Below are 22513 nucleotides of genomic sequence, written 5' to 3'. Positions count from 1 at the left end.
ATCGTCTTCTCCCTTCTCTTCGACCTTTGCCCCTATCATTCTGACGATTGCGGCTTATGGTGTCTCGCTTTCAGCCTTTGTCTCCAATTCCCGATTCCCCATGCTCAACTGAAGCCGCTTCCGCTTCCGTTGTCGATACATCGTTTCGGCCTTCGTCTACATCCATCGTCCGAGTCTGAGGCATTTGGACCGGATCTGCATCGGCATCCTACTACCTCTTTTTCTGCTGCTGCTGCTGCTGCTCCCTCTTGGTCATCTCCTCGGGTCGCCTCGCCCCATCCTCCCGACGCTCTGAAACGCCGCTTCTTTGCAACTCGGCTTTGTCAATCTCGTCCTCTCATCGGGTCGTCCACCCCTTGGTTCCAGCCTTGCTTCCTCCGCTAGGCCCTCAAACTCGCCCCATCAGGCCTGGCGGGACAGATACACTCGACAACCCACTACTTCCATCCACGCCATCATCGTCCCTGTGACGAGCGACCATTTCTCCCTTTGCGACCGTCGCATCCCTATACCGTCCTCCGCCTAGCCCCCTGGCACGACTTTTGCCTGCCCAGAATCGCCCTATACATAATATTTTCGCACTTCGTGCGACTTAAGGACGTGAGCCTACTCAACACATCAGAATTCACTTGCCCACCATGAGGGAAGTAAACTTTAGCATTCCCAACGTCAACAAGGCGTCGGTCGGTATCACCACCGCCCTGTACGACCGGAGGGCACTCGACTGTACCTCGACTCTTCCCTTGATCAACTCCTTGAACCACTTGGCCTATCTGACCACGTCATCTGCACGCATCCGCGACATCCTCACCGTCGATGGCGGCATCGAACGCTTGGTTTGCATCCTTAAGCGCGGCAGGAGCAAGGACATGATGGATATGTGGAAGTGGAACCTGGCCTTCCAGTGCGTGGTCAACATTGGCGTTAGAGGTACAGAAAATGTGCGCACACGCGTAGTGGAAGCAGACATGGTCCCCGTCATTGCCACCATCCTTGACAACTACATCAAGGTCATTGAGAAATGCCGCGAAAAGGCAGAAGAAGCCAAAGACAAAGAGAAGGAACACCACAGGCACAGGAGTCATGAGCATCGCAGCGTCACCAAGGCGTCTTCCTTCACCAATCGTTCCAGCCGGGTTGAGGCTGATCAACGGAGTTCGCGCCGACAAGCGCCGCCCCCTTCGATCGACGTGTCCGCTACATATGCAGGCCCTTCATCTGCTGCCACAACACAAAACGACGTGACGCCCACAGGAAATGCTCCGCAATTTGCCGTCCCAACGGCAACTGAAAGGCACGCTCTCCAGGGCTCTCACCGTCATCATCATCACAACCATCACCACCATCATCACCACCACCATCACTACAGGCCGACAGAGTCCCGTAGTGGCGTGGCTAGCACATCTCGCCAAGTCATTCAACCTCTCGCAACAGCTATACCACCGCCGCCACCTGTCGATGTTGCCGATGCTTTCGTGCGCCCGGTTCGCGATGTCGACCGCCTGGCATCAATGGCTCCCTTTGGACCGCTTGGCCTCACGTCACAGCCGACATCTCCTACGACACCTCTACCACCACCGCAGTCTCGATCTCCATCGGTCCGGCCCCACTCGATCCTGGGCCCTAACAGCCGTGCGAGGCGTCGACCCTCGATTAGACATCAGAATTCAACTGCTGACTCTGACGATCTCGTCGGAGACGTGGCGCAATCAGACGAGTCCCCAGCCGATGCAGAAATGTCCGGAACCGGAGAAATTCCGCCTGCTGTCAACATCCAGGACATCACAATGGAAGAGGGTGAAAATATTTTGGCAGGCTCTGCTGCCATTGAACTGACGCCTCCGACTGTTTCTGAAACCCAGGAGACTGGTGCTTTTAACATTACACACCGTGGCCCAGTCGATGGCAGCATTGCCAACAACGCCGCTCCTGCGACAGTACCGCCTATGGGGCTTTCGCCTAATCGACAGACCATGGTCACTCCTCCTCAGCCTTCGCTACCGAACGCTAGTGTGCCTCGTTATCTACTTGACCGCCACTTCGTTCCCAATGCACAGATCCTGGCATCCATGCCTCGCGAAGAGGATGTATTGATGTCCCTTCAGCTTCTGGCATACGTTTCGAAGTACTGTGGCTTGCGGTCATATTTTCAAAAGTGTCATCTCGTACCCAAGTTGAAGATGGGCAAGCAGCTACGCTATTTCGACGGGGACGAGTCAGTGTTGGATTCTCCTGACGAAGAAAAGATGGAAGAGGAGTATCTCCTGCCCAACGACTTCAACATCTTCCCACTTGTGGAAAACTTTACAGTGCGGCACCACAGTCCAGACATGCAGTATTGGGCTGGCGTGGTGATGAGAAACCTCTGTCGCAAGGATGACACGCGCGGTGGCATTCGTCAGTGTGCCTACTACCAATGCGGCAAATGGGAGGAGTTCACTCGCCAATTCGCTAAGTGCCGGCGCTGCCGCCCGCACAAAGTACTGCAGCAAGGAATGTCAGAAGAGTGCATGGGCTTTCCACCGACACTGGTGCGTAGCTGCATCACAGTAATGTGGACAATGAGGATGGCTTCCCTGCACAATCAACTCCTCTTTCCTCTCTGAAGTGTGTATAGCGGCGTCATGTTTGATTTCTTTTTTTTGGCTCCACGCGCCGGCGGCCATTGCATTGCAGGACAGCATTTTCATCTGCATGGCGTTTTTTTCTCGATACCACGGTTTCTTTTTTCAAACAAGCATTGCGAGCTTAGGGGGTCAAGTCCGTCAAGATGATTCGATACAGCCGAATGCTTCTCCAAAATTGTATTCCACTGCACGTTCCTTTGGCGAACGCCTCCCTTTCACCACTGTCACTCATGTTTCTAATGCTCGCATGGTATGTGGCTGGACTGAAATTGTTCTATCGGCCACCTAGGCGATATGCAATCTGGAGGAACTCTTCATTCTGTGTTGGCAATGAAGTTCGACATCGATGGAAGTCTTTCACTTTCTCGGGACGGGTCCGGCATTTGCAACAAGGAGCATCACACAATTTACAATGTGCATCATGCCTCACTCTGCCAGGGATAGAATGTCATAAGGCACGTCATGCACAGGATCGGTAGATGAGGAGGGAGGTCTCGTTCATGGTGACGTACTATTGCTTGACTCCAATCCTCTGGCGGATGCACAATGGATTTGCCTTACAAGCCCGAAAGACAGCAGGCACCTAAGTTGTCGACGATGTACGTATTTTTATCAGACAAAAGGCATAACGTCACGTCTGATTACTTCCTTTGATGCTCTGATCTTGATTATTCCATATGTGTGGATCGCTTGGTGGGAGGTGGACTTCCTTGCAATTATGTATGCCTCAATGGCTATGGTTGTATACGTCAGTAGAACCATTATTTCAGTGTAGAACCAGTCAAGATAGCATGTCACTTCGATGATGCATTCTGGGTTCACATGGGTCGCGGGATTAAGAGCACGATGACAACCGGCTTGCCAAAGTGAGGACTCTGAAATGTATGGGTATTCACTCTAGCACAAGACCGCAACAGTTCTATTTGCTCGCCATGGCCTTCCTCCGATTCTTGCCTGGTCGCTGGGACTTGGTGACCCGTCCCTTAGAGACGCCAGGACCCCTCCTGTTGTTGAAGCCGCTGACGTCGCCCGAACTAACGGCATCTCCAGACTTGGAGTGTCGCTTCTTGCCGCCGAATCCATACTTGTCATTCTTTTTCTGACGCTTCGCATTGGGTTCATTGCGACCTCGACCTGCACCAGTCTTCGAGTTGCCATAGCCCTTGATCTCGTTGTCCACAGCAACGTCAAACAGATCTCCTTCGTTGGTACCGAGGTTCGACGACGACCCTTCCTGTCGCTCTGCGCACTTGTTAGTACGGGATACACGAGATTGGCCAAAGCGGCTGAAATATGGCGTCGGCCAAAGAGAAGGGGTTTAGGAAGGGTTTTCTCGACTTACTCTTCTTCAAAAGATTGATCTTCTCCAACGTGTCCTTCTTCGCCTTTTGCCTCTCCTGAAGCTTCGCGATCTGCACCTGCTTGCCAAACTTCTTCAGGTCGCGCAGCTTGCGGGCATCAGCAGCCGCCTTCTTCGCAGTGGCCTCCTCAACAAGCTTCTCCTTGACCTTCTGCATTTGGCCATCGTCCTTAGCCATCTCGGCAAAGTAGTCACCCGGGCGCGAGAACGGCACACCCTCTTTGATTAGCAGAGAACGACCCTTTCGTGCGGCTTCCAGCGATTGCGATAGAAGGGCCAGTTCACGCTGCAGGTCGTCGGAGACGTCGGGGATGGCTTCCGCCGTTGGTTTGGAGGAGACGATGGACTGGTGCGTGGCGAAGGGGGCAGAAGAGGAAGTGTCGATGGAAATGCGGGCTAGTGCGGCCTGAAGAGCGGCCTTATTGTTGATGGTCAACCTTGTATGTGGGACCATGTCGTCGCGCTCTTCTTCACCCTCGAGATCCGAGAGCGGGACGTCCTCTTCATCTTCCTCCTCGTCCTCCTCTTCATCATCGGCCACTGCTTTCTCCTCTCGCTTTTTGCTGGGGGGGTCGTTTTTCGGGCGGATGATCTTTTCTTCCATTTCGATCTCGGACTCGGAGTCACTATCCGAATCGTTCAAGGCATCGATGTCAAAAGACTAGACGGAGAGGTGAGTACGAGGTGCGTCGGTTCGCGCACCACTGCAATATAGGTAGCTTACCTTGCTTTCTTCTTCCATTGATTCGTCTTCGTCGTCCTCATCCTCGTTCTCGTCCTCATCTACATCCTGAACGCCCATGTTCTTCTTGTCGACCTTCGCGCGATGCTTCTCTTTGAGAACGCGCTTCAGCTTTCTGTCTCTTGGGTCCTGGCCCTTTTCAGCCGCAAGGGCCATTCTCAAAGCACTCCTTCCCATGGTGATTGCCGTTGGTGATGGTGAGTCTCAAGTTGCAGAAGGTAGGACGAGATGTTGCCCGACCGATTACATGGCGTCCCGATCTCTGGTGGGACTTGCCTGTAAATTTTGTTGCTGATAAACTTTTTCTGCCAGCATCCAGCCTGGTAAAGCAGGCGGTGTCACAGGATGGTGGAACTACGCCTGCCATTTGTCCGAGTTCGTGGCTAGGCCCACCAGCCACCAAGTCTTGGCCGCCCCAGGTGTGCACGCCTGTCCACACAGTGCAGTACATTGCCTCCTCACAGCACCTATCATCGACAAGAACGCGTTAAGTCTGTCCATCCATATTGGAAAACGACAAATCAACGGCTGCGGTTCATTCTACCCGAGGCCATTCTTCCAATACCCATTCATATGAATACTTATCCTTCGAGTAATTGGCATTCACACGTGGATCACGAACTGCTCACGGTGTGACGCATTGGCAACTTAATCGTTCTACATGACACGACGCTTTGTGAAGGTTCCATCGGTTATTTATTGAGAGGGCTATGAACGTGGGCCTTGCTTGGTATCCTTGATATCCCAAAACTCAACCTCTCTTGTGATTGACGGATTCGTGCCGAGACACGTACGCTCGACTTGCGAACAATCCGCCTTTCAGAGTACAGAAGTAAGACAAATATCATGTCGTCACAGCGTCCCGTAACAGCAACATGTCTTGTCGTTATAGGGTGAAGGTGAACTGTTTTTGCAGAAATGAATGGCGCTGAAAAGGGTTTTCGGGGGGTGGGCGCCTGGTTCGCCCGGATGACAATTCGTTGCAGTGGCTGCGGGGCGTAAGAAGTTGCGCCGGACTTCGATGGAGGTCGGACATTATCATGTTGGCGAAGCGAGCGTATCGAAAACGAGACAAAGCATGGGATATAGCCCCCGGAAGTACGGCGCTTTGCTCTCGGGCCTCCCAGTGTAAGTCGCAAGAGCATCTTACATGATGGCGCAGCCGGAGTGGCCACCGCCGTTCTTCATGACACTGCAGCCGGAGTGACCTCCACCATTCTTCATGATGCTGCAGCCGGAGTGTCCGCCACCATTCTTCATGATGCTGCAGCCGGAGTGTCCGCCACCATTCTTCATGATGCTGCAGCCGGAGTGTCCGCCGCCGTTCTTCTGGGTGTAGGAAGGCATGATGAGTGCGTAAGAGTTTGTGGATTGGGTGATAGAATGAATCAAATGTGGGAGGAATGACTGACTGTGAGAATTCTGTGGCGTGCGATGGTAAGATACCAGAATTGAAGTGAGATTATTGGGGTTCTTAAATACTCGCACTGCTCTTTTGAATGCTGTGGTTTACCCGACATGCGGACAGGGAAATCATTTTTCTTCCAGTAGGGATATCCACCAGACTTGGCAGAACAATAGCCTTGCGATCGGAACAGCGTTGTGCTTTCGGGTTTGGACAGAGGGCATTGGGGTGGTCTCATTCCTATTGTTCGAAGCGTAGGCTAATATTGTTCCCACAGCGCCTTTAGCTTACGATACGTGTTGGGGTAGCTACCGACGCTATCGACAAACCCATCACATCGTCGAGAGACGATGTAGACAACTTTTCGATGCGCAGCTTCAATGTGCTTCGCTCCAAGCCTTCCCAGGCTTCGGGAAATCAATCCAAACGGAAGGGGAGTACACGAGGACCGGCACGTGAGGAAACGAGACGGTGGCTTTGCGTCCATATTGTTGTCCAAAGTTTTCACATTGTTCATCTGTCAGTCACTCGTCAGGATACCTCCCAGCCCAGGTCCGGCTGAGCCTTTGTTCAGGTAGAGATGGTAGTGTCGTCACAAAGACTAATAGGTGCGTATGAGGGTTACGAGAGCTTATTATTCACTAGCGACATCAAAAGGGGCAGCTCTTGCCTGGACAAAACTCCCAACAGGACAACGGCGATCCCGTGTGACATGGCAAAGTATTGTTCTAGAAGCGGGTGAATGGAAGCCTGGACTCTGTCAGCAGGCGAGGAGCTGCGCGGAGCGTGCGAGGGTGATACATACCATTTACCCTTCAAGGTGATTACTACCCAGGGATTGCCAGCCTCGTCGACTTCCTTTTCAACCTTGGTGTTGAAGGCGATGGCGCTCATTATGCCGTCGCCAAATTTCTCGTTCATGACGGCTTTGAAGGCATAACCGTAGTTCTGAACCACTTCATATAAGCGATAGATGAGGGGCTCGACAGGAGGCATGGGTCCCGCATGGCCCCGGTTGGGAAAAGCCATCAACGGGGCGAGACTCTCTTGGGACACCTGTAATAACTGGGACAACTTGACAACATCCTCAGCCGATGCCTGGACCTGACCATAGAACATGCCAGCCACAGCCACTTCACTTCGGCCAAGTTCTTTGGCCATGTCTTCAAAAGTGATGCCTGTGGCCGCCTTGGCACTGAACAGCGTTTGGCTGACGGAAGGAAGTCGCTCCGCCATGGAGGACTGTTGTCATGTGAGCAACATGCCATATTCGTGGACGCAGCTATGTCGTCCATCCATCATGGTTCTCTGTTACTTACGTCTAGTGTGGCAAGTCCTGCCTGAGCGTGTGCATTCGACATGATGACTAGAGTTGGAGGGTTTTCATGAGCTGTACTGGAAATAAAACATACTTCGGGAACATCTAAAGAAGTCGGAGCGTCAAGGAAGCATATTTAAGTCACCCGCTCGTGGCGCCGATGTATGGCGCTTCGGGGAGGGGGTTCATCACGCATGCGTCATGCGAGTGAAGTATGGAAATCCTGAGGAGGGGAACCCACAAGCAGCTTCGTGCAGTTGATAAGCCGCATGCACATCCATGATGTATATGCACGGAGGCACCACCCACAGACTTGGCTAGATCTACTTGGACGCACCCGCGCACTCGGAGATAGCCCGGAATGTCGGAGGAGGGGTTCGAAGGTGCGAGTTCGGATGCTGTGGCCCCTGAGTTTGAGTGCTGGGGTCAGCAAGATGGATAAGATAGATAACATCGAGGGACCCCACCACCATAATGCACGGACCCACTGTCGGTGCTTTCAAACTCCGACTGCCGTGATCATTTGTGGTTGCAGTTTGCCTCTCTAAAATTCCCAACTCGAACGAACGTATCGCCGACACACATCAGCACCGACGCCTGAGCCAGCCATGCCGCACAAACACACTCGAAAGGATCACGATCCTTCCTCGTACGTACAATAGAATTTCGAAACCCTGCTTGATATCGCAGATGGTCCAGCGATCCACTGACTGGCCGACTAGTTTCGATCTACCTCCATCTCAGATTGCAAAACCTCTTCCAGTAACCCGAGGCGGCAAGAGCGACGACAAGGCAAAATCCAACACCAATGCCGCTACTGCGACTTCAGGGAAGAAACGCAAGTCGCGCAACAACCCGGACGATGCGCCGCGCGCGTTCAAACGCCTGATGGCTTTTGCCCAGGGCAAGAAGACCAGGTCTGGCCTCGACAACGGCGAAAGGACAGTGAAGCGCAAGACCTCTTCTGTTCCCACAACGACCACAGAAACTCCAGCGCCCGAAATGCCCACTATTCGACCCGGCGAGAAAATGGCCGAGTTCTCTGCGCGCGTCGACGCAGCACTACCCCTGTCTGGTCTGGTCACTAAAACGCCTAGGAATGGCAAGGATCCTGGAGGGATCAAGGTGCGCAGAACCAAGAAAGAGAGGAAAATGCACAAACTGTATGATCAGTGGCGGCAGGAGGACGTAAAAATCAAGGAGCAGCGCCTGGAGGCTTTGGAGGAGGCTGCCGAGCGCCAAATGGACCAAGATCTTGAAAGTGGCAACCATACACACTGGCCGGTCAATATGGGAGGCACCTCGACGAGTATCGCCAAGAAGGGCAAGAAGAATAAGAAGGGGCGTAAAGCGAAAGCCGCGGAAGACGAGGACCCCTGGGAGGCTTTCCAGAAGGCCCACAAGGATACCAAGATTGGGCTTCATGACGTGGTGCAAGCGCCCCCGGTCTTGAAGATGAGCACACAGAAGCTGCTCACCCCTCGAACCGATAGTTCTTAACCATACACAACACAAGGCACGTTGTAACAATCAAATACGGCAGGTTGCTGGCGATCTGCAAACCCCGTGTGATTTTGTGGTTGATGAGGAGCAGGCTCGCTTACTGACCTGGAACTAAACCGCCGATGTACATACATTTCATGCTAAAGCGACGTTCACTGGCTGATAGACCTAAGGTACCGAAGGTGGACACCCATCTGTCGTGTCCTGGGCCAGGCTTGCTGTATTTCGTAATGCCACTGCATTTCGAAGGGACCCTTATTCGTAGACCCTCATATCTGCGACGTCAGATTGGTGTTTTTGAGTAGTCGTATGGGTTTGTCCTCCTCGAGAGCACGCCGAAATAATTCGCTAGCTGGAAGAATGCTTTATACGAAATGAGATGCGGAGGCAGAAGTTGAGTTTACATACCGGGTGAGTGCATGGGTGCTTGTTGACCACTGTCATACTATCTCCGCGCTACCATCAATGTGACCGATGCAGAATGGATCCAGATTCGCCCACCTTTTTATCTCGATATAATTTTCCCACCTTCCACACTCCGCAGGCAAATCTTGTGTTGACAAAGACAGTCAGCCTCCTCTCGCGAACCAGAAAGCACAAGCTTGAGTCAAGTAAGTACATGATGGACCCTTGAGGCAAGGTAGTGATTTTAAGTAGCTACCTACCTAGGGTCGTCACGCCGGCAGGCGCATCATGCATTACCTTGTTGTTACCGAGTCGCCAGAACGCTAACAGCCAGACTCACCAATCAGCTCACGTGACCCACCTATCAAGGCCTCGACCATCCGAAAACCCAGACATCGCTGGTTCAATTCCCGTCAATAACACTGACGACCAGATTCATCAGTTTTTCTTTCGCCCTCAGCCTGGCATGTCAACGAACTCTTGAGAGTAAAAATGGCAGGAGAGATTGAGAGGTTGATCGAATGGCTGATCGATGACATTTCATGCCATGGTGATCGAGGTTTGTTTTCCCCCACATGCTTGCATCTACACCATTCAGATGTCGTCCTGTTCGAATCAAACATCAAGAGCGAACACGGCATCGGATGAGCTGTTGATAAAAGGCACTGATCTAAGCACTGAAGTTCGCAAGCATGCTGCAATTTTCAAGATTAAAAACGCTAAGTGTACTAACAGACTTGTAGGCTATCCTGTGTCGCAGACACTGGCTACTATTCAAGACTATCACCATGGCACTGCCAGGCATGACACTCCCAGTGCGATCATGCCCGCCACGGCAGGTCTGAATGACGCAACAACAGACCAATCTCTCTTATCATCAATGTGGGATTGGATCAGAGAGCGAGACGACATTTCTATCGGCGAAAATCGACAATGGAATCACTTAACCCTGGAAGCGGTTCTTGCCATGCCAGAACCAGAGGCTTTCCCTTCACCTGGCCAGGTAGACAATGCCCTCGAGAGCTTTACCACTGTACCACAGAGTCCAAAGTACCATGAAGGTGGTCAAGTAAACCAGCTTCGCGCAGGAGAAACGCTGGTTGCAGCCTTCCGCCCCAGAATCTACGCCTCAGCAGACCGAATGTGGGAATCTATTGCTGGCCATTCTGCCGATTTCAAGCGAGTTCCGAGGTTGGAGTGGGCGGCTTTAGTGGGAATTGCCACGACGAAGAGTGATGGAATCCTCCAGGGAGATCTATGCCGGCTGATCGGTCAAGACAAGCGATCTCTCCCGAAAAGAACCGATTCGCTGGCCCAGAAAGGGTATATTACGAAACGAACGACGTTAGTACGAGGCGTCAAAACGAGCAAGATGTGGCTGCGACGGTTAGCCCCGAGCATGCCGACTAACCCCACGCAAACCGGCCGTGGCGAACGCACGAGCGTGAATTGGTGCCGGGAAGCGCTCACTGCCGACATGGAACCAGTCGCATGGTGTGATCGTTGGACTGGCAAATCTATAGATACCCACATGCTGGCTAAGACAGCCATCGAGATCATCAAAGCCTGGAAAATCATCAGGTATGATGACCTACGCCGCAAGCTGGGGATTGAAGGCCTCAAATGGCAGATGAAGACCCAAGCGAGGCTATGTCGTTGGATGGTCAGAAGAGGCATCGTCCAGTACGTTGCCGCGACCTTGGGGGAGCGGCTCTTCAAAGATTGTCTAAAGTTTAATCGCGACTTTTCAGCTGATGACTGGGATTCATACCTGGCCACAGGCAAAGTCAAAGCACGAACAAACCCCGAAACTGAAGACCTGGCGCAATACAGGGAGGCGAATCTCGATACACCGAACAGGAGTAGTTCGATCAGCGGAAGCAGGGATCGTCACACCACCGCGGGACGTACAACATCAACTCGAGGTGGCATTGCCTGTCAAGATCAATGGAAGCCCGAAAAGCCATTACCGACCACCGTTATGGATGTCATCAGAGCCGGGGATGCCAGGGGCGTTCCAAACCGACAGATAGGCAAACATACCATGGGCCCACCGTTCACACGATATGTGTCGTCTATTTCGACAACGCTGGCAACACCCGCTCTTCAGCCCTCGCATCTCACTCATTTCCAAGTTTCCAGTCAGCTGCATAGGGTAGAGAAATCGGCTATCTATCTCTTCTCTCTTCCCCAGCTTCCGGATTACAGACGAAACAACACTATTGTGCAAGCTCATTTTCATGTACCCGACTCTTTCTCTGCCGCAGAAGATCTAGTCGACGGACCTCATGCCCAACAATACAAAGGGTTCAGCGTGCCTACGCAACATGATCTTTCTGACCAGTTCCACGGCTTGAGCGCACTTGCTCGCGTCCCGAGTGAGAGACGGCAGTGGAAATCTATCCGAATAGCACCTCAAGAGATGTCTCATACACAACCAGAGTTGCACAAGCAAAGCCGTGTTTCGACAACCCCAGCACGCTTGACACACGATGACGATACGAACTTGACGCCTACCATCTCTACACCTTGTCATAGTATCCGTATCTCAGACGAGATGCCTGGAACTGCCGCGTCATGTCCAGTTGATATAGATGACCTTGGATCACAGAACGTCCGTCCAACTCGACGTTCGTTGATAGTTAGTCTGAAGGTGAGACCCTCGGCGCTCTCACGACTGCTAGCGTTGCCTTCGTCCCCGAGACTCCGGAAGATTCCAGACTTGATCGCCAACTCCCACACACCAAGTTTTGATGAAGTCAATCGACAAAGTCTGGATGGTAGCCATTTCGGTAACTTGAAAATGGCTGAAGAATCTGAAAGCGGCTCTTCAAACAGGGTTACCATCAACTGCCCTGACGGACGATCGAGTGAACCAACGCAGCTGAGCGACAAGACGGAGAGTCTGCAACCCAGCACTTCTCTAGCCACAAAGCGAGGGCGTTCTAAGGCGAAGAGCACCAAAACCTCGAAGCAGCAGAAAAAGGGCAACAAAGCTGGTATTTTCATTTGCGAAAAATGTGGTGGCGTGTGGAAGAATGACAATGGATTGAAGTACCACCTGGAGAAATCAGCTTCATCTTGCAATGCAGCCTATGTCCCGCCTACGCCTAAGGCACACCAGTTTCAAGCCAAGGCAGCTCGCCTGTCGACACAAGAATCACTGGGGGGAAATACGCCGATCTTGGAGAGATCTGCAAGGTCGGCACGGATTACTGGAAACCGTGATTCATCAGCACAGCTCGTGCAGGACACCGCTGTGAACCTGGCACATCGGAATACTCTTCAAGCTCATGCCTCCGTTCTACTTGCACGAACTCATCGTAGGCGCCGAACCTCCGCTGAATCTTGCGCCGCCCAAGTCGACATGTTGTTGGGTCGCCCCAGTCCCACAGCCGACTCCAGTGATGCGACGGCACTTGGTTCTTCAAGTACAAAGGAAAACTTTGGCGTCAAGACGGGTGGCTTGATAGATTTGCCAAACTTTCGGCACAAATAACGCACTGCATACAGAGTGGTATGTTCGGCCAGGTGCAGATCGCGGCATACGCCTCAAGGCCCCGGTGACACCTAGAAAGAGCGACTACTTTGGTGTTGCCGGTCTGACAAGTACTGAAACGGCGAGCATCGCTCCTAGTAACCAGAATGGGCAAATTCGTCACCAGTTGAGGGAGCCGAGAAAGCGACCGCAGCTTGTAACCTTTGCTGTTGGCGAACAAGATACACACACGGGGTATAGAAACACCACAGAAAGCAGACCCCCACCATATTCTTCATCTCCTGCTCACATAGATTTGTCAAACGCGCGGAAACACACACACGAGGTCAAGAGGACAGAGATCTCAACTGTTGAGGCAGGTGGCGAAACACTCAGATATCCGAAATTCTGCATGCCTACAATTGCGGATGAGCAGGACACAAACGGATACGCCCCGGACTCTCGCCTTCATCGCGCCTCTCAAATCATGCTGTATCTCATTCAAAACAACGATGGCGTATTTCCGGGTGACCGATCTGCCTACCTTGCGTTCCTCTCAGTATGGGAAAGAACTTTCCCTTCTGACCCGCCGCCGAGCAACAATAATGTTCAGGTCGCCATCAACAAACTAGTCAGCAGGAAGAAGATCATCAAGACCACCCATGCGTTCAGGGACGTCAAGGGAGCCTTCAAGTCTGCTAATGTGCTTCTCGCGCGTGGCATGGATCCTTTCTGTCCGGCAGCTGTGGCAGTGAAGGAAAGAATCATTGCAGAACACCCACGTCCATATATCTTGGCCGAATTCACACCTTCTGCAGAGATGTTTGGACAAGACCAGAAGATGTGGAAGGGAGAACCAATCTTCTCCAACAGACGCAAGCTGGAGAATGACGTGGGAGTACTGGACGCACCGTTCTACGTCAATGAAAGTCTCAAGAAAAGAAAGCCCAAGGGCGTGGAAGCAGATGATGCTTCTCCGTCAAAGCGGCACAGACCAGATTCTGGAGCTTCGGCTGGGATAGACAGTAGTGGTAATGAGCCTATGGTTGGCACCATTGGTAGGCCGTCGCAGGCTGCTGGGGCTTCCCCCTACATACCAACACATCATGTGGCTGCACTCAAACACCAGGCGGCGTATCCAGAGTTGACCTTTCTGGAACCTAATACGTGTCTTGATGAGGACGACGAACCTAGCCATATACTGCCAACAGCCAGAGACGTGCAACAACACATTGGCATGTTTTCGGGAGAGGAGATCAACCAAAGCTTTAGCCATTTTGACTTCACTGCAGCGAGAAAAATATTGCAGTACGGGACAGAATGGCCATTGCTAGAGGTCAACTTTTTTGAGCAGAATAACAGTTTCGCTATGGATGGATGGATGCCAGATTCTCAATGGTTTCTCCAGTGCGGGTTACCACATAGTCTGGACGAGATGATTTCAGCCGAAAGCAATGGAAAGGAGGATCAGCATGATGGTAGCGAGGCGGACTTCATGAAACAAGTCAATGGGTGTCGCCGATGGGAGGTTTCATTTGAAGCCAAAAGTCTGGTCGCGCTCGGCTCGATCGCACCCAACTATATCTTCATCAACCACCGCATGGACACTCACGTTGAGTGGCATGTGCAGACCCTGCTATGGAGTCCAGAAAATCAGCTAGGTTTCCGAGGCAGTCATATTGATACGGATCAGCCCGACTCGGATCTGAAAGCCGAAATTCAACAACTCAAACGGCGAAAATATACGCCCCGAACACGATCTAGGCTAGAGCCAACGGTTCAGATGGATATGAAGTACAGAACTTTGTTGCCATGGTCGCGTAGCTCGGGTGCCGAAGCGGAGATGTTGGAGGGCCAGACTCTGGATGGAGAAGACGATGCTGTGGTTATTGCCGCCTTTGTGGCCACGCGGACACTACTTGGCGGTGCAGACAAGTACATTGAATGGGGCCTGATGATGAGACTTTTCCCCAGCAGATCGCTCGCCTTTCTGCGTAAATTCTGGTCCAAAACGCGTCGAGATCGGCCTGCGTCAGTGAAGCAACTGACTGAGCGGTTCCAGAAACGCTTCATAGCGGCGTATGAACGGAACGAAATACCTTCGCTAGATTTCGACAACTATGTTCGCTATGACTGGGTCAACCTTATTCGATGGACTGCGAGCCTCGTCGAGGACTCAGTCACCCTTCCGTCAGGCCGAGCGGACCTAGAACAACACTTCACACTGGAGGACGCTGTGGCCGACGTGCATGATTGGCAAGAAGATTACTATAATGTACAGTCATCCATATACAGCAGACTCGAAGCCGTTACCTCGAAGTCGGCTGTAGTCTTGCTCAACGAAGACAGGAAAAGCACGGTTCAGGAGCCAGATCTTGTCAAGGCGAAAACCTGGATACGGTCACTCTGTTCTACACAGCAAGGGCTGTATACTCCACAGCAAACAAGAGTCAAAATGGCCAGCCTGACCGATAATGGTGAGGTATACAACAACGAATTGCTTGAAAGGGCCATCGACACTCTTCAAGGTCAAAATGTTATTGCGAGGACAAGAAGGCGCCGATACGAGAATAGGTCATACCGACTCTCTGAGTGGTACTTGCCACGGCTGGCCAAACAGAGCCACGAACAAAAGTTCCTCGACGCTGTTGCCTTCAAGACACTGCTAGATGCCAAGTTTCGTCGTGATGAAGAGGTTAGGATTCCATACGTCATCAGGGATGGCGAAGTCATGGCCATGATTAACCTGCAAGCCCACGGCAGAGTAACGATATCCCCCGTCGACATGCCGCAAATTCCATTGGGATTCAAGCCTGGTGTCTACGAAAGCCGCAAATTCCCAAAAACATTCTACAACTTCGGGCTTCAGATCACGCCAACCCCAACATATGTGTATGACGATGATATATATGTTCTTCAACAGTCTCAGGGAGATTGCCCGGCGAGTCAAAGCGCGGAAGGTGCGCTGCCTCTTTGGTCTGACTTTTTTGGAGCGCTCAAGGTAGACCGTTGGCGACAAGTACTGGGTGCTGTCGTGTTCGCGATCGCTATGCGTGGTCCATTGGATCTGAAAGGCGTGGTTGCAACGCTGAAGCCAAATCTAGAGGATTTTGAGGTTCAACTGGTCATCGAATGGGCCTTACGAAACGAAGTCCTGAAGACCGCCTCGCCCCGAGGAGCAAGCTATACAACGGCGGAGTGGTGGTGGCTCATAGTCGGGAGCCAGGGTGTCTTGAAGGGAAGCTAGGCTGCTGTGTAGCAAGGTTGCGTCCGAAGTAGTGCGCGACGATACTGGAGTTATTCGAAAACAGGAGAATGTATAATATTTTGTCTCAGCAATGCATCATGTCAACCTTTCCCGAGATCGTCATCACCACCCTGAGTATTTCGTAGAAGAGAAGTTGATGAGCGGTGTTTTCAAGTTAGTTGCGAGCCAAAGATTGCCGCTTGGAATACCGTTTTCGTTCGTGCAATTCAAGCACAACTAAATCTACTTATTTCACCGAGCATCTTTACAAGATGCAAGGCAAAACATATCCTACGCATCAGAGATCCACTACGCCTCGCTAAACGACCAAATCGCTCTCAAAATATGAAATGAATATCTCGCCGTGCTTTTGCCCAGGGACGCACGTCGCTCAAGGATAGCAAGACCCAAGATCAAGAAAAACGCATTTAAGCAAGTACAGAGCATGAAATGATCTACTCTCAGAAGTCGAACCCTTGATCCTACCTCAAATAATCAGTGGCGACAGGCCTAGGTGTAGGTGATGTCTCACAATTGATGAACCACGAGGATGCCTGCTCAGGTGTTCAACAGCGCTCGAAGAATCATAGCCATAAGCAAAACGACGAGTACAACGATGGCTCGATCTACCCACAAAGGAACGCCCGCGTCCATGGGTCGTTGTACAGTGGCTGGGGCATTCCAAATCTGTGGATTTGGAGCTTCACGAAGGGGATCGACTCTCGCAGTCGCAGGGGATAACTCTAGCTGACTCAGAATGATGATAAGACGAGGTCTCAGGAACAGCCATCTCTGGCGCTGTCATCTGCTGTTGAGTGGACGCGTTGTCACGGCGAGAGGTGACCGGCCCTGTCGTGACGAAAGCCTCGGACAGTCTGCACTTTCTTCGTCATATGCCTCTGCCCATCCCCTGGAGTACCTGGACCAAAGTGGCGTTGTTCTGCCAATTGCCGGGCGCACTACTTGATGTTTCCGGGCTCTTTGTCATCTCATCCCTTCCAGGCCATCTTGAGTTCAGAAGGGACTTCTACCCGCTGGGGACCTTGGAGGAAGTTGAGGCCGCTGCATCTGCCGCATTCTTGGACTCCACCAAAATTTCTTCGTTGGATTTGCCGCAAGCAGGGCATTTAAATGATCGAGAGGCAAGCGCATGACGTTGTCGCACGGCGTCTGTTGATTCCAAGCCGCCAAGTTGGCCTTTCGGATCGGTTTCCATAAAGCTTCGCAATCTAGAAACAGAGTCAGAGTTCTGAAAATCTAGCAAAGACAGCCAACTCAGGCATTTTTCCAGGTGTGCGCGAAACGGAGCAGTGTTGGAGCGGTATAGGGAACTACGGGGATTGCATCTTACGCGACCAGCGCTGTCCGAACGCCCCAAGCTGGCTGCCATGTTTCCTCATGGTGGCCACTGATGCTGAGGCAGATCTCTCTGTTAACTTCGAAACGGCCGCTGGGTGTTGTGAAACGAAAGCTCGGTGGACGGAGTGGATAAGTAGGCGGTAGGACGATACGGCCATGATAGATGCCATCAGCAAACGCGGAGTTGGGTGGTCCTCGGAACGTGAAGTGCCACTCAAACAAGTCGCTCTCGAGAGGTGTAGCGGTATAGTCAGGCGAAGGCGCGTTGGAAAGCTCGGCAGCTTCTTTGACTTGAGAGGAGATCCCGTCAACGATGGCACGCCAGAATTGGCAACCAAATCGATCACGACAACTTACGTATGCGCCGTATTGTTGGCGACTTGGAGTTGAACTTAGGTGTTGCCATGTTGTTCCCAAGTGTGGTGAAGTGTGTTGAAGGAAGCACGAACAAGATATTTCCACGAGCCTAGCGAGGAGGCTTTTGATGACTGGCTGAGCAGACGATCACGACAAAAATTTAGGTAGGGAAAGCGTGGCAGATATAGATGTGGCATATGTTGCAGCAGCTCTGGCATTCGGAGTAGTACCGTCGGAGAAGCTCCCCTCTCCTCTATGCCTGCCTGAAGTAAACAGCCGCCCCACCAGTCCGCCCCCATCCAGCCCGCCCCACCTAGCATGAGGGGCCACTGTATCCACCTCGAATGCGCTGAGGAAGATCTGGTATTAGCATATTCTCTGCGGTTATAACGGATTGATTATGTAATGCGCTAGGTCGAGGATAGACGACTATTGACTCGACTTGTCCGGCTTCCTGACTGCCCTCTAATCCAACCAACGCTTGAAGCGCGACATCGGAGACGGTGCTTTCCAAAGTATAAGGTATGTTCTCTTTGGTCGTTGATTGTATCACCAATTTTCTAAGCAATATTCAGCAGCAATTGCTTTCCTCGAGCCACAGCATCGACTGCTCCGACGACACCGACCCAACTCACGATCAAATAGCCTACACAATGGCTGGGCCAGGTCCTGTCAAGCCCGGCATGGCCCGAGGGCTTCCCCCTCTGCGCGTTCATAACTTCGTCGGGACGGCATTGGGTGCTGGAATGTGGTTCTTCGTACGTGAACGACCCTCGCCATGACTTTGTGACATGTTTTGTGGACTTGCATGGATGTGGCTAACCATGTCTCTTGTAGTTGATGTACCGAGCGAAGAAGGATGGTAAGGAGCCTCATTGGAAACATATGTTATTTATGCTTACGGATGCACAGGTGCGGTTCTTCTGGGTTGGAAACACCCTTGGGACCACTGAAGCGCTGAGGAAGGACGCTGGCTGGATCACCGACACAGCCATGATAGTCGACAGATACCTCTGTACACCTAGCCAAGTTCATTTCTTCGGCCCAGGCTTGCCATCACTGTGGATTACCCTGTCTCGTACTAAGCTATTGGCTTCTCAAACAAATAATGGGCAACGCCCCATGTATCCCCGCCTTCGTATGCAAAGAGCTCTGAGCATGCCAAGTAAAATATTTGCCAGCGATTATACCATACGTGGGCATCTTGCTCTCCGTACGTTGCGACCAGGTGCGGCCAAATGTCTTGTTTGCTGTCCACCATCTTGGCAAGCCAGTCCTATTGCTGTTAATGTTGGCTCAAGTCGTGTTGGTAGTACATCCATACCTCGCACGTCTTGGAATAGTGGACGCCATTGACCCACCACTGCTGACGGATCTGTAGATCACGTTGAAAGTAGAGGAGAAGGTCAGCGGAAGGCATGGTGCCTCCCGTGAAGAAATGAGTTGTCATCCAGCCTTCCTCATAGTCATAGGGCGTGGTCCGGTGGGCGAAAATGTGCACAAACAGCCTACCACCGGGCTTAAGCGCTCTGGCAACCTTGGCCATGAGCAGTTCATAGTTCTTCATGTGCTCAAACAGCTGTTTGCAGGAGAACATGGTCAGTACGTCGTGGAACGGCAACATTGACAGCCTTGCGATCATGACAAGGAGGCGTGACATACCTCGATCGAGACAACCCTGTCGAATGACTCGGGCTGGAACTCATAGTCAACCACGTTCCCAGTAATGACTGTCAGATTCTTTAGTCCTTTCGCCTGTGCTTTGCCGTCGATGTATTCCTTCTGCGTCTTCGAATTGGAGAAAGCAGTTATCTTGGAGTTTGGCAGCACCTCGGCGAAATACAGAGCGCCGGAGCCCCAGCCGCATCTGTATATTGTAAGCGCAAAAGTACGATTTGGGATGTAGAGCCGGGTTCCAGCATCCCTCACCGAGATCAAGTATGCTCATGCCATCCTTCAAGTCGGCCTTTTTCTACATACATCTGAAGCATGGCTACTTCAGCTTGCGCGAGTGTCTCTCGGCCTTGAGGATATAGGCAGCAGGAGTATTTCATACGTGGCCCCAAGACAAGCAGCTAACACGCCAGTGCCAACTTCATAGTGCTGCTTGTTCGCGGTCGCGGTTTCCACTGCTATGGGCCGATCACGGAGTTGCTGGATGTAGGATAACTTGCGCTCATAACTAGCGGCTAGTGATGCGCTCTTGATCTCATTCAATCGCTCTTGTAGCTGGCGCCGAATGCCCACACGTATGACAGCATGCGGCAAGTAGCCATTGTCAAGGATCCAGTCTGATCATCCGGCATCGTCAGAAAGACGAACGAGACTTAATCTCCAACATTCCAATCGTGCACTCACCAATGTTCATGTTGCTCGAATCAAATGCGCTGAATGTGAATCCGACGAACCGGTGTGTGAGCTTCAGGTGACGGAGATAAGAGAGAGTTGTGTTGGCGTTGTAGGTATGGCGTCAGATTCTGTCCGGAGCCGTGTTAACTAAATAATTTGAGGTTTAATCTCAAATGCCACATGTCGGTGAGAAGAAACTCTCAGCACGGGTCATTTTGTAGCCAACATCGGGTGTCTCAGGACCTGCGCAAGCTGCACATCTCTTTTGAATCTAAACCGAATTGAAACTCTATGACACGTACATGTCGGATTGTGCTAGGCATGGCTTGTCCGCCCCCTGTCATCGTACCAGAACGCTGTCAATCCTCTGTTACTGCCAACCACATTTTAGCCACGATGCGGCTCCGCTGGCGAACCGCCCTTTCCTAATACTTGTGACTATCGTATGCTGCACTAGCTGTCAAGGAGGATTGAACACTTATCAGCCATCATGGAATGGTTACTCAAGGTCGATCACGCACATACCCTTGCCTCCACAGTGAGCGAGCAACGTGGCTCCATCAGCCACTAGGTAGGCAAGTGGGTGGCATTTAAAGCCGCACTACAAATCCGCTAAAGACAAGTATCATTCAGAGAGCCCCTTTACTTCAGAACCCTCTCAGTGCCTCGACTATGGATGAAGTGCTCTGAAATCCTACCCAGTAGATAGTTGGCGACACATTCGACCACTAATCTACTTTCATTGATTTCGAGCCGATTCAAGGTGTAGTATAACGCTCCAAAGCGAGCTCACTTTTCAGGAGTGTGGGTGGCTTTTTCTTTTTGTCACCCACCTGGTAGGGTACTGCGGGTACCCTGGTACTGTTATACAGCCTACCGCCCAGGTCTTGGATATGTGTCTGCGGCCGCGTCTACACAGTGGAGAGGCTATCTATGCGCATCTCCTCCAGTATTGTCTTGTACAATTTGCGCTTCTTAGGCTGCCGTGTGAGCCTCTGTTTGAGGCGCCCAATGGCCCGTGCTAGCTGTTGGAACACGAACTTCTCCGCTACCCAGGCGCACACCAAATAAGACGCACCCAAGCCAGTGAGAAAAAATTGAAAGTCTCCGCTCGTTGATGTCAATTGCATCAGGTGTGCCACCCAATGGGCTGGGCTCATGATCATGTACAACGTGAGAAGCAACGTTGTGGCTATCGTAACCAAGAAAGGCCCTGATCATTCCTTGCGTCAGCATCATCCCGATTCGCGGGTGACGGGGACTTACAGTTCTTCGATGCCTTCTGCCGGAAGGGTGGTCCCGCGTTGAGGACGACGCCAGCAAGGATATACTCAAAGCATGACACCAGAAACAGTACAGTGTTCTCTGAATTCTTGATGTTTGACTTATCATGCCTGACCTTCGGAGGGATGTACCATGGTTGCTCTCGAACGGCGATGTATACTGTCGCTTGAATGGCGATGCAGATGATCATTTGGCCTAACAGAGGTATCAAGACCTTCCGCGAAACCAGGTTTGCCGTAGGACGTTTCTTGTATAGAACGGGGTACGGTCCAGCCCACCCCACTGGAGTTGCTTGTCAGAATCTTTTGGCGAGTGGATCACGATTGCATTGACAACTTACTAAAGATGGCGGTGGGGAGAATTAAGAGGAGGTCGATGAATAGAAACTGAGCCCGGAATCTTCAGTGATTGGTCCCGCAGCTAGAATGAGGCATCACATACCTGAAAGTCTCCTAGATTGGATGCAGTTGCGTAAAGGAAGCTAACCGATGTGAATTGAATCGCGGAGTACAGGCTCATATACTTGAAACAACTGAAGCTGGTGACAAGTGCCGCTCGTCCCTCCCTTTCTTAGTGTTAGCCTTCGGTCTACCGCGATACGAACAGAGACAACCCACCGAATCACCTCAGGACAGCATGCGATGTCGAAGTTCCGGCTGGTAAAGGGAGCGGCAACAGACGCCTCGGCTTCGGACAAGGAGATCCCGACGTCCGCAGCTTTGAGTGCCCCGCAATCGTTGGCGCCGTCGCCACAGAAGCCGACGCAATAGTCGATACTTTGCAGTTTCTCGACAAGTTCGTGTTTCTCATCAGGCGACATACGGGCATATATTTTGCCGTTGACGAGCATCTGCGGAATTGTTACCAAGACAATTTTTTACCACTCAACAGCCGACGGCCTTGTCATCCACTTACTCTGTGCAGCACCTGCGGTTCAGCAAAGTCTACCAACCATCGGAACGCATCACCACTAATGGCAAGCGAATAGTTTCGAAGGTTAGTGATGTTGTAAGGCAGGGACACGTCAACATCTTGAGATGCTGGTAGCGGCTATAACCAGAAGTCAGGTCTTATCCGAA

The 22513-nt window shown here is 51.9% G+C and overlaps 10 protein-coding genes across 10 annotated transcripts; 4 read left to right on the top strand and 6 right to left on the bottom strand.

The window, feature by feature from the left end:
• Window positions 1-638: 638 nt before the first annotated feature.
• Window positions 639-2745, top strand: VDBG_00027 (MYND-type zinc finger protein MUB1; the record flags this gene model as incomplete). Its single annotated transcript, XM_003008300.1, has 1 exon — window positions 639-2745. One exon carries the CDS (start codon window positions 639-641, stop codon window positions 2604-2606), a length of 1968 nt encoding a protein of 655 aa, XP_003008346.1.
• Window positions 2746-3528: 783 nt separating this feature from the next.
• Window positions 3529-4906, bottom strand: VDBG_00026 (Ebp2p; the record flags this gene model as incomplete). Its single annotated transcript, XM_003008299.1, has 3 exons — window positions 3529-3869; window positions 3970-4648; window positions 4712-4906. The coding sequence occupies 3 exons, from the start codon at window positions 4904-4906 to the stop codon at window positions 3547-3549; spliced, it is 1197 nt and encodes a 398-aa protein (XP_003008345.1).
• Window positions 4907-5343: 437 nt separating this feature from the next.
• VDBG_00025 (predicted protein) lies at window positions 5344-6076 on the bottom strand (the record flags this gene model as incomplete). The annotated part of the gene is made up of 1 exon (XM_003008298.1): window positions 5344-6076. The coding sequence occupies one exon, from the start codon at window positions 5872-5874 to the stop codon at window positions 5422-5424; it is 453 nt and encodes a 150-aa protein (XP_003008344.1).
• Window positions 6077-6622: 546 nt separating this feature from the next.
• On the bottom strand, window positions 6623-7725 carry VDBG_00024 (cyanate hydratase; the record flags this gene model as incomplete). The annotated part of the gene is made up of 3 exons (XM_003008297.1): window positions 6623-6884; window positions 6940-7376; window positions 7454-7725. The coding sequence occupies 3 exons, from the start codon at window positions 7493-7495 to the stop codon at window positions 6863-6865; spliced, it is 501 nt and encodes a 166-aa protein (XP_003008343.1).
• Window positions 7726-8060: 335 nt separating this feature from the next.
• VDBG_00023 (conserved hypothetical protein) lies at window positions 8061-8952 on the top strand (the record flags this gene model as incomplete). The annotated part of the gene is made up of 2 exons (XM_003008296.1): window positions 8061-8101; window positions 8175-8952. The coding sequence occupies 2 exons, from the start codon at window positions 8061-8063 to the stop codon at window positions 8950-8952; spliced, it is 819 nt and encodes a 272-aa protein (XP_003008342.1).
• A 900-nt stretch (window positions 8953-9852) lies between these two features.
• Window positions 9853-16085, top strand: VDBG_00022 (conserved hypothetical protein; the record flags this gene model as incomplete). The annotated part of the gene is made up of 3 exons (XM_003008295.1): window positions 9853-9919; window positions 10104-12791; window positions 12874-16085. The coding sequence occupies 3 exons, from the start codon at window positions 9853-9855 to the stop codon at window positions 16083-16085; spliced, it is 5967 nt and encodes a 1988-aa protein (XP_003008341.1).
• A 1027-nt stretch (window positions 16086-17112) lies between these two features.
• Window positions 17113-18029, bottom strand: VDBG_00021 (ubiquitin-conjugating enzyme; the record flags this gene model as incomplete). Its single annotated transcript, XM_003008294.1, has 3 exons — window positions 17113-17314; window positions 17437-17734; window positions 17802-18029. 3 exons carry the CDS (start codon window positions 17848-17850, stop codon window positions 17113-17115), a joined length of 549 nt encoding a protein of 182 aa, XP_003008340.1.
• Window positions 18030-18257: 228 nt separating this feature from the next.
• On the top strand, window positions 18258-18966 carry VDBG_00020 (predicted protein; the record flags this gene model as incomplete). The annotated part of the gene is made up of 4 exons (XM_003008293.1): window positions 18258-18323; window positions 18380-18559; window positions 18639-18663; window positions 18714-18966. The coding sequence occupies 3 exons, from the start codon at window positions 18455-18457 to the stop codon at window positions 18752-18754; spliced, it is 171 nt and encodes a 56-aa protein (XP_003008339.1).
• Window positions 18821-20338, bottom strand: VDBG_00019 (cyclopropane-fatty-acyl-phospholipid synthase; the record flags this gene model as incomplete). Its single annotated transcript, XM_003008292.1, has 5 exons — window positions 18821-19077; window positions 19126-19380; window positions 19464-19668; window positions 19858-20092; window positions 20160-20338. The coding sequence occupies 5 exons, from the start codon at window positions 20167-20169 to the stop codon at window positions 18883-18885; spliced, it is 900 nt and encodes a 299-aa protein (XP_003008338.1).
• Window positions 20339-21049: 711 nt separating this feature from the next.
• On the bottom strand, window positions 21050-21975 carry VDBG_00018 (membrane protein; the record flags this gene model as incomplete). The annotated part of the gene is made up of 4 exons (XM_003008291.1): window positions 21050-21363; window positions 21417-21716; window positions 21775-21820; window positions 21876-21975. The coding sequence occupies 4 exons, from the start codon at window positions 21951-21953 to the stop codon at window positions 21062-21064; spliced, it is 726 nt and encodes a 241-aa protein (XP_003008337.1).
• Window positions 21976-22513: the final 538 nt, after the last annotated feature.

The sequence above is a fragment of the Verticillium alfalfae genome, genomic scaffold (assembly GCF_000150825.1).
Source record: "Verticillium alfalfae VaMs.102 supercont1.1 genomic scaffold, whole genome shotgun sequence".
Lineage (NCBI taxonomy): Eukaryota > Fungi > Ascomycota > Sordariomycetes > Glomerellales > Plectosphaerellaceae > Verticillium > Verticillium alfalfae.
The sequence above is the reverse complement of the archived record's forward strand: the minus strand, read 5'-3'. Positions and strand labels throughout refer to the sequence as shown.